Here is a 10,879-nt window from a genome sequence, read left to right on the forward strand (position 1 = left end):
AATACTCATGGCCTATCTTCCAAGAGTTTTGGAAAGGATTTTCAAAGCTAACACTAGAGCACTTAGAGCATGGGTGGCTAATATTAGGAACTCCATAAATGCCAATTATACATTAAAACGTTTATTTAACAAAAGTTCAATGTGAAAATGTACAAGATAAGATTTTTTTAAAAGATTTTATTTATTTATTTTAGAGAGGGAAGGGAGGGAGAGAGAGAGAAACATCAATGTGCAGTTGCTGGGGGCCGTGGCCTGCAACCCAGGCATGTGCCCTGACTGGGAACTGAACCTGCGATGCTTTGGTTTGCAGCCCGAGCTAAGTAAGGTTCAATTTTTAAATTGCAGTGAAACAGGAGATGTGGAGAGGGGACGTGGAAGCAGCTGATTTCTCTGGTGGTGAACGCAGCCATTGTTTACACTCCTTCCAAGGCTTGTAACATGGTGATGCTATTGCCTCGTGTTACCACCGTTCCAACGCTGTGCTGCTGCCCACTACGTGCCACCTCCACACATCCATCTATCATAAGATCCATCAAGGGTTCAAATCCCTGCAACATTCCTCGAACATGTCTGCCACCATTTAATTTCAATGATAACTTCTTGTCCATAAATGTTCTTTAGCTCGGGAGGGTGAGCTTTGCTCATAGTATCCATTCAGTGAGCTCAAAGATACTGCCAAAAGCTGGTTAAGCATTATTAATATTGTTGTTTTTGCCATTACTCCTGTTATAGTTCATTGGGCCTCCCAGAGATTGTGAATTTCAGGCTTCTTGCATTTTGGGAGTGGGGGGGTAGATACTTAAATAGCTACTTGGGATATATTTAAGCATTACAAATTTCCAAACAAGCAATACAAAAATTGTAGTATACTATATTTTAAGTGTTTATACTTCCCAGATGAATGCTTTTGATACAAAAAGAAATATCGCGGAAAATGCTTACAAGCTTGCTTAAAAATATGAGTACATAACAGGCCTTTGGTCTGACACAAGTGTAACGATGCCAAGTCCCATAATACTGTCCTTGGACCCATGGGGACTGTAAGCCCCCCTTTGACAGGAACATCAAAGTCACAGGTCCACACTGGGGCCCCACCAAATGGTACCACCTGCCCCACCTGCAGAGGCTGGCATTTTCTCTCTCTCAAATCAGCTAACTTCTGCGCATGGCCTGTGCCCCTAATACAGGGTTTCTCAACTGCGACACTGTCGTTTTGTGCGGGCATGGGGCGGGGGTGCGGGGGGCTGTGCTGTGTACTGTAGGATGTTCACAGCATCTCTGGTCTGTACCTTCTAGATGCCAGTAGCAGCGTCCCACCCCTCCAGTCATCACAACCCAAAATATATCACCAGATATTTCCAAGTGCCCCCTGGGGTGAGGAAAAGCAAAAATCTCCCGTGTCTGAGAACCACTGCCCTAACGCTGCCGTGACCTTGACGGCAGGATCCCGTGCTGGACATCTCTGTGTCACTCTCCACCCCAACACAGGAGCCCTGTTCCCAGCAGGCACACAGATGTTTGCTCGATAAACTTGTGCCAGATAAGACACACAGAAATACGTCATTAGAGAACAGGATGCATCCTGCAACTCATTCTATGATTAGCAGCCTTGTTGCCAGGAAATAGAACGGCTGGAAGCCTGGATGGGCAGAACAGCATCTGCCTAGGGCTCTCTGTGTGCCATGCACTCTGCTGAGTGATCTGCACGTGCTGTTTCATTTTACTTCGCACGGGAGTTGTATGACAGCTCAGAAAACTGAGTCACGAGAGTCCCGGGCACTTGCATGGAAGAGCAGGCATTTGAACCCAGGTCTTCAAGAGTTCTGCTGAACCACACCGCCACTTGTCATGCAAAGGCTTGGTAAGAAGTCCTTGTTTCCTACTGAATTTTTCTAAAACCAGTTGCATTACCACTAAAACACCGAAAGTTGATACAGTTCCATCATTCAGGCCTGAAATGTGATGCAAAAGTATCACACATGTCCTGCCTCTCAAAGCATGCTTACTCTTAAAGTGAGAGTATCATTGTTGACCACTTATTACCATGCCAAGCACTCTTGTATATGTATTTTGTTATTCATTACGAGAAAAATGTTTGCTATTTCCAGGTCACTGTAAGGAAAATGAGCCACAACCTGTCAAACCTGAAACCTCAAACCCAGCCACAGCCCTGACCTTCACTTTCCTCAGGAGAGAAATGGCTGGAATGGTACGCCCCCTGCTCACCACGAATGGTGCGTGAGCATCAGGGTGAGCGAGCATGCGGGAGAGCCCTGTGTAGGTGGCAAAGCTCTGCAGAAGTTTCAGGGGGCATCTCTGCATTCATTGTGGAGAGGCCACAGAAGTGAACCCCAATTACAGGGAGGGAAGCTGGCATTTCCGCCCCCAGGTCCCTCTTCCCCCTCGGCACTCTCCAGGTGAGGTTTCCAAATCCTGCTGGTTAGCAAGGAAACCTCCTGAACCCCAATCCCAATGCTGTAACCAAAAAAGGGATTCACCGTGACCCTTCTGCCCAATGTCGCTCCCCAAAGCTATTGGCAGTGGTTGTTGCCTGTCTCACAAGATATTAAGTTGACATGTAAGCCATAGACTAAAAGCTGAAATTTTAAAATCCACCGTATTAAGATAGAAATAAGGGAATATTTCATTCCTAGTGCCTACAGAGCGAAAGAAAAAGAGACATCTTCACTGTGAGAAGAGATAAAGGCCCCCAAGGGGTGATCACTGTTTGCTAACACACCAGAACATTTTTCTCCTATTTCAGTGACACGGCAGGCCGGGCAGGGGGTGGAAGGGAGGAAGGTAAGTGCTGGGTCCAGCCCACCCCACCGGTCACAAACAGGCCCCTGCTGCAGTTTCACCCACGGCAGCCCCACTCAGTGACAAATCCGGGAATCCCAAGGCCTTGTGTCCATGCTGCAGTTCAAAGCCCTGGGCACGGAGGTCATCTCACGGTATTCCTAACAAACAGCTCTGGGGACTCTGACAGCGGTGACGTTTTAGAGAAACAAATGCCCGGGCACACATCATCGGAGTGATCGACATTCGATCCCATGCATTGTTGGAATATTTAAATGCCAACGATTCCACCTGTTTCCTTCCACCGAATGCATTTTTGAGAATCGTCAAGGTCTCTGTATGGTCCGAGCTGCCTGGCTTTGCCTGCTAATGATGTCGTCCTCGGCCTGAAGAGGTCCCCACCGGGGTCATTTAAACACTTGAAAGGAGGAACAATTAAACCCTCGGCTGAAACATTAGTCTGGCGGGAGGTGTCGGGTTGCTTCCTTCAGTAACGCACGCCGCCACACGGTCAGGTGAAGGCTGTCCCTGCAGAGACTTCCGGATATCCCCGCAGCAAACTCGGGCTGCGGGCGCAGGCACGGCGGGGGGACCCAGGGGGGTGGACTTGGCACCTTGAAATGGTGTGTTCGGAAGAGCCGCCCTTGGACGCGAGGATTGCCAAGCGCCCGGGAGATGTCAACGGCCCCCGCTGCAGCTGGGACACCTCGGGGATGACCGGCGCCCACTAGAATGCCTGGATGGTTCAAAAAGGTGTGGTTCGGGCTGGCGTCCTTACTCAGCTTCTCCTCCTTCGTCCTGATCATCGTGGCCCTGGCGGTGCCCCACTGGCTGAGCGGGAAAATCCTGTGTCAGACTGGAGTGGACCTGGTCAACGCCACGGATCCGGAGCTGGTCAAGTTCATTGGGGACATTTACTACGGGCTCTTCCGCGGGTGTAAGGTGCGGCAGTGCGGGCTCGGGGGCCGCCAGTCCCAGTTCACGAGTGAGTATATTTGGGGCATGAAAGATGCTTAAGAACACTATTTTTTTTCAAATTTGGAAGGGTGTTTATGTAAGGGTGGAATTCAACTGCTGCCTCACTCTAAGGCACAGTGACAAAGTCCACACTAACCCTGGGGTCCTCGTTCAGCACTAAGAAGAGACCCATTATCCCCCCATGTTGAGGCTCATAGAAACAGTAGAAATGGGGTTTGTAATCCTTCAGTTAACCAATATGAGTAAATACTAAAATATTGAGTGCTTGCCTGTGTCAGACGTTCTACTAGCGCTCTGCATGGCTTGTCTCTTAAGCCTTGTAACAAATGTCAAAGGAAGGAATTGCTAACAATCCCGCTTTGCCGAGGACTACTCTGAGGCTCAGAGAGGTTGCATAACCCGCCTGAGGTCACGCAGCCAGGAAACGGCTGAGCCAGGCTTCAGAGCCAAGGGCACATGACCGGGGTGTGCTGGGCCAGTCCAGCGCGCAGGTGCAGTACACTGCCCGCAGAGATGAGCCTCCAGGGAGCTCGGCATCGGCTCCCACGTCTGTTTGTATGAAAGCTGCCTCGTCTGAGAGAAAGCACAGGGGCCCCGTGCCTGGCCTCCGGAATCGGACTACCGTGGTTCAAAGCTCAGCTTGGATGTTTGCCAGCAGGGAGACCTCGGGCAAGGCCCCAGGCTGCTGGCCGGGAACGTGGGCGGGCACAACGGTCAGCTGAGGGGCACAGATGTCCGCTGGCATCCAGTGTCCGGTCAGAGCAGCTCTGGATGTAAATAGAGCAGAACACCATGACCGGCTTGTGCAGGGTTTTCTGGAAAGAAAAAAATCAAAACAAAACAAGAAAAGGCAATATCCTGCAAGGCTTTAGGATCAACCAGTTCGCTGGAGAGAACAGCGCCCTACAAACTCACAATTAGTCAACACATGGCTGATGCAAGGGGACAAAGAATTTTATCCAGTATTTGATTTCTATGTTTCAGAATTGCAGCTCTCAGGAACCTGGCCAGGGCTAGTGTCTTATTATATTTTTAAAGACAGAAGCTGGGCCATTGACAAATGCACTAATAAAAATTGGCATCATTTTATATACATGACGGAAATGCATGTTTGTTGTGTAGATTCAAGAAAAAAGTCTCTAGGGATAGTTGCATTTAAACTGGAATGCAACTATTAAATGGGAATTAAATTGAAGTGGGGACATTGATGATATTGGAAAAAATAGCTCTATTAAAAATATAACATAGAAGGCAGAAAACACACACACACACACACACACACACACACACAAATCAAAGTAAAGGACATGTTAAAAGGAAACTCACCCCAGAAAAATCAATCTCCAAACCAGTCAGAGAGAAAACCAAAGAGCTATACAATTGACTTTTGAACAGCATGGAGAGAGGTGCCAACACCCCCACAAAGTTGAATATCTGTGTACAGCTTTTGACTCCCCAAAAACGTAATTACTAAAGCTTGCTGTGACCAGAAGCCTTACGGATAATATAAACAGTCGACCAACACATATTTGGTATGCTATTGTATTACATACTGTATGTTACAGTAAAGAGAGCTAAAGAAACTATTCAGTCACAAGGAAGAGAAAATACACATGTAGTACTGGGCTGTATTGATCAATCCCGTAGGTTTACGCCATCTGTTTGCCACATGAAAAAGAGCAGCATGTAGGTGGACCCGTGAGGTTCAAGCCTGTGCTGTTCAAGGGTCGCCAGTACATGGCAACCAGCTAAGATCTTTTCCACACCTGAGGGCACAGGACTAGCAATTTCCCATCTGGGTTCTTCTCCGATGTTTGGCTACTGTAATGAATATCAGATGTATGCAGCCTCGAGCACGCGTGGGTATGCTTTCGAGAAATTGTTTAGACAGATGATGCCCCCTGAGGAGGGTGTACGAATTAATATGCCTACAAAGCCTGGCAGTGCCTTCTTCCCGTCGCCTTTATCAACACAGCGTATTAGCAAGTGTTTTGACCTTTGCCAGTCACAGGGGTGATTATTTCCCGTTTTAAGTGTTTGGTGCGGATTGCTGTGCTGGTCATGTGCTGTCAGGACTGCACTGCAGGAAAGGGGATAATGAAACAATTAGGCCACTAGTCATAAGCTACCACATTTGGAATAAAAAGGGGCTGCGAGTGTAAAAAAAAATTATGGGGCACGGAGACAGAAGGGAAGGAAAAGGGAGAGAGAAGCCTCACCCAGAAGAATCCCTTGGAAAGAAGTGTATTTTCCAGGGCACAGTTTCCAAAGCTGATACGATAACCCGGCGGAGATAACCGTTAGTGGAAACACAGACTGGAAAGTTAGATCAAAACTAAGGACGTGGATGTGGAGAGTCTGGAAACTTCTGAGCGGAAAGGACACTTTAAAGGGAGAAGGGCCAAAATGCTAGTTCTTGGGCTGGGGAGGCGCCAACTTTCTGTGAATAAAGGGAGGCCGTGAGCCAGCCAAGGCGCAGGGGCACAGGACGGGGGGTGTTGGTGAGAACAACCAAGGAAGCTCTGAGTCCTGGCCACCGAGGGCGGACAAAGAGGTGCTGGCCGGTGGTATCAAGGATGAAGCAGAGTTTGGAGCTCCAATTTGGCCAGGAGGTGTTCAGTAGAAACCTTGGAACAGTTGCAGAAGAATGGATATGCCCGGAAACTCTTTAGCTTCCATCGTGTTTAAGTCTTCCTCCAAACTGCTGAAAACAGGGATCTAAACTCTGTATAACGCACGCCATGCAAGGCCATACTCCTGTACGTAGAGTTCAGGCTCCCCTTGCCCAAAGACAGGGGATTCAACGTCTCGCAGCCTGTGGGGAAAGGCCGTGAATAAAATCGACCTCATATCTTTGTCCCAAGGATTGAAGGAGAGCAAATGTGAAATGCTTGGCCCATGACTGTGCTCCGTAACCACTGATTACCCTCAATTCATGTACTACGAAGGCATTATTATCCCCATTGCCCGGATGAGGAGACTGAGGCTCTGAGAAGTCCCATGATTTTCCTCAAGTCGGAGAGTAAAAATAGTAACAGCAACAATCACAGCCACCCTTTTGGGAAACTGACGATATTTAAAATACTCTATCACAGCTAGGACGTGATGGCAAATACAGAGAAAACAAATACAAATGAATATTTCACTAAATTATCCTGCCACACGCATACGAACATTCTGCAATAAAAGAATATTGTGCAACGTAAGGGCCGAGTGTCCATCAGACACAGGAAATAATGTCTACCTTGCTGAGTCATTGTGAGGGATCCAAGACGATGCTCCTTGCTTCCCATAGTGCCCAGTAGTGGGCGCTGTTACCATCTCTGTGCTCGTCACTGGTTCCACTCAACCGCCTTGTTAGATGGGTATGGAGGTCAGGGTTCAGAGGGGCCTAGGTTACAGTTGTGGCAAAGGAGCAAGGCTGGGATTTGAACCCAGATCTAGGCTTCACTCGGCTACACCCCACTGCCCTCTGCACACAGACGCCTGAGACCCGTTCTGATCTCATGAAGGCAACCCTCTGACCCGGATTCAAGCTTTGCGATTGGCTCTCTTCTGGTGACTCTTTTGCTGACTCTCTTGCAAGCCTCCTTTGCTAAAGAGACACCATCTGGGCTTATATGCTCCAGCTCACACCAGGTCCCAGAGCTGCGGGGTCGATGCAACTTAAATTGCCAACCAGATCGCATTTTGATTTTGCGTTCTCCCCAAGGAAGAAAGGATTGTTGTTCAACTGACATGTGGCAAATCTGGGGGCCACAACTTCCACTTGGGAAGGGTCCAGGTCTTTGGAAACCCAGTGCTCACAGCCTGGCCCTCACGCCCCTCTGTTAAAGCCTCCATGGTGGGCCAGCCTGGGCTTTCTGAACTTGACCTGAGCTTTGACATTGAAATAATGGCCGTGCCTTCTCTGCCCAGTCTTCCCACAGCTGGTGAAGGAGCTCAACACCGGCCTCCACGTGCTGATTCTGCTGCTGCTCTTCCTGGCCCTACCCCTGGCTCTGGTCAGCATGGGCTTTGCCATCCTCAACATGATCCAGGTTCCCTACAAGGCAGTCAACGGCCCTGGGGGCATCTGCCTATGGAACGTCATTGCAGGTAAGGGAGGCCCCGGGGGGAGAGACCTGTGTCCGCACCATCACCAGGCGCAGTTCCGAGACACTGGGCGGAGGTGTGAGGGAATTAATCAGCCTTCACTTCCCGGTCTCTAACCTCCCGCGTGGGCCCAGAAGTCCTCTTCACTGACTGTGGCATGAGTGGCTGCTGCCGCCGCTGCTGCTGCTGCTGCTGCTGCTGCTGCAGTGAGGTGGGAGGAACCTCACAAGTGACAGAAGAAACCTGGGGATTTTACCTGCCTGTTTTGTTTAAACCTCACAACCTCCACATAAGGTGGTACTAAGTATTATTCGACCTATGTCTACAGAGGGGGAGCCTGAAGCTCAGAGAAGTCCAGAGGTGTGCCTAGGGGCGCGCAGCGGTGAGGAGCAGTGGCAGGATTCCAACCCAGGGAGAACTGAGTCCCAGCCCTTCGCTTTTGCATTAACCCATGGTCTCACTCGTGATACCATGACCTGTTTTCCAAGCCAAACCTCAATGCAAAAGGGGTGTGTGTGTGTGTCTGTGTGTGTGTCTGTGTGTTGACTTGGGAGTACATTGATACATAGAGACTAATTCACATATAATTATAAACTTTGAAAAAATCATCTGTGAATATGAAAATGACAAAACGAGGAGAAACGAGTGCCCCTGCAGAAAAGCCGCGTCCAGCGGTCAAGGCATTCCGGCAGGCACCTCCCACGGCCTTCACCTCAGCCAGGCCGAGCACGGCGCACGGGAGCAGGCTGCTGCTTGGTCGTGTGTTAGCATGCAGCGTCGGTAAGCCGATGCTCACGTGTCGGCCCGTGTTCGCAGGCTGCAGCCCTCCTACAGAATTACTAGTGCACACGCTCGCCTGCACCTGGGCTACAGGTGTCCTGCTGCTCTCTCTTGAACCCGCACCGGGCTGGCAGGTGCCAGTGCCCGGTGCTGCTTCTTAAGGAAGTGCTTGTCTCTGCCATGTCCTTCCTCGGAGAGACGACACTCTCAGGCTCCATGGACCAGAGTATTAAAAAAAGGCATTCTGACAAAACGTGAGTGTCAAAAGGCATAAAAAGACAAGTATCCTTTCATGAAACCACCCCAATAGGGATTTTTGCTGGGGAAATAACTAGGAAAGAACACAAAGATGTACAAAAAAAGGGGTTCCCTGCAGCGCTTTCCAATGTCAAAAATTAGAAGCAATCTGGGTATCCAGAAATAAGATCTCACTTAATTAAACTTAGTTACATTAGTTAGGTACGTCGCTAGGATGAAATATTACGTGCCAGTTTAAACTGGTGCTGTAAGAGAATATTTGACAACATGGGAAAATGTTCAAGGAAGGGGAAAAAATTCAAGTGTAAAATGGTAAGAGCACTGTAACACTAATTTTGCTCAAGAGAAAGAAATGCAAGGAAATACACCCAAATGTCTTAAGTGTTGATACCTGGCTCTTGGGATAAAAGTGAATTTATGTTTTCATCTGTATGATGTTCTCTGGTGTCCATGTTTTCTTCACTGAAGATATAATCTAAACAAAAAGCCTAGTAAGTGTATTTTTTAAATATTAATTAAAATCAAAGCAGTAGAGAAGGAGAGAGACAGAGAGAGAGAGAGCAAAGTCTGAAGCAACGGGTAGGGAAACACGTGAAGTCTGGAACCCTTCCAGTTTCCCCCCCACTTTGCTTTCCTCCTCTTGTCGCTTCGTAATGTACGGCCTGGGAGGAGGGTCGTTAAAGGGGAGAGAACGGTCTACGCCCTGTTGAGACCCCAGTCTGCACGGTAAGATGTTCTTCATATGGTCCCACATTGCCCTTACGGTCTGCGCCCAAACCCTAAAACTCTCAGAGACTGAACACATCCCAGTGCGGACAGAAGGGCACTGGGCCGGGGAAGGAAGTGGACGGGTGGAGGGTGAAAGTCCCTCTGATGACAAGCTCCTTCTTTCTCCAGCACCTCCCACCTCCCCCACTGGGCGGGTTTTCTGCAGCTTTGAGAAGCAGCCTGATGTTTGTGCCTCCCTAAGGGTTTTTTTAAAACCCAAAGCGAGTCTGCTGCCTGTGCCCCCAAAATGCCACCTCCCATAAGGTCGTTCCAACGGCCCAGTTGGAAGGTTGGGAATGAGGGTCCACTTTTCGGGTTTCAGGTGGAGTCGTGGCGTTGGCCCTCGCCAGTTTCGTGGCCGCGGTGAAGTCCCACGACCTGACGGAGCGGATCGCCAACTTCCAGGAGAGGCTCTTCCGCTTCGTCGTGGTGGAGGAACGGTACGAGCAGTCCTTCTGGATCTGCGTGGCCAGCGCCTCGGCCCACGCTGCCAACTTGGCCGTGGTGGCCATCAGTCAGATTCCCCTCCCAGAGGTGAAGACCAAGATGGAGGAGGCCACGGTCACGGCCGAGGATATCTTGTATTGAGAGTGTTCTCCCCCCAGGCCCTTTCCCGGGTCAGTTCTGGAGTAGGGACGGGGGCCCCATCGCTGTTGCGGGCTTCCCAGTCCAGCATGGCCATGGTTTCGGCAAGAAGAAGGAGGAAATGGACGGAGGAAGGGTGGTACCTGGGCCAGAAAAGAAAAACTTTCCCAAATTCCTGGTATCTCTGTCCTTCTCTCTCAACAACCTTGGACTTAGAGTTGGAGTTGGAGACTTTGCACTTGCCAGCTGTGAGTGACATTGGACAATGCACTGAGTGTCTACTCCTCAGTTTCCTCATCGCAGTATGGGGGTGCGAATGACCTCGCAAGATTGTAAAGAGGTTTTAATGGGCTATAATGTTGCCAGCCTTTAGATGCTGTAGAACATGCCACAAATGTAAGATCCTGAGAACTCCAATAAACGCCTACACACCACAATCTGTTCCACAATTCATAGGGGGGACATGGTGAGGTCCCTGCCCTCCAGAAACACCGGGTCCTCCCACACGGCACAGGAATTGGAGAGCCACAGTAACACGGAGAATGAAAACTATTCCTGTTTTTGTGGTTTCTACATGCTGAAAACTGTTCTTAGAATCTTACACACATTGGGCCCT

General features: G+C 49.4%; 1 protein-coding gene and 1 pseudogene across 1 annotated transcript; one reads left to right on the plus strand and one right to left on the minus strand.

The window, feature by feature from the left end:
* Positions 1-335: 335 nt before the first annotated feature.
* On the minus strand, positions 336-1,110 carry LOC118499153 (annotated as a pseudogene).
* A 2,001-nt stretch (positions 1,111-3,111) lies between these two features.
* On the plus strand, positions 3,112-10,697 carry CLRN2 (clarin 2). The gene is made up of 3 exons (XM_028507955.2): positions 3,112-3,784; positions 7,696-7,875; positions 10,001-10,697. Exons 1-3 carry the CDS (start codon positions 3,532-3,534, stop codon positions 10,264-10,266), a joined length of 699 nt encoding a protein of 232 aa, XP_028363756.1. The 5' UTR covers positions 3,112-3,531; the 3' UTR covers positions 10,267-10,697.
* Positions 10,698-10,879: the final 182 nt, after the last annotated feature.

Source organism: Phyllostomus discolor, chromosome 1, assembly GCF_004126475.2.
Source record: "Phyllostomus discolor isolate MPI-MPIP mPhyDis1 chromosome 1, mPhyDis1.pri.v3, whole genome shotgun sequence".
Lineage (NCBI taxonomy): Eukaryota > Metazoa > Chordata > Mammalia > Chiroptera > Phyllostomidae > Phyllostomus > Phyllostomus discolor.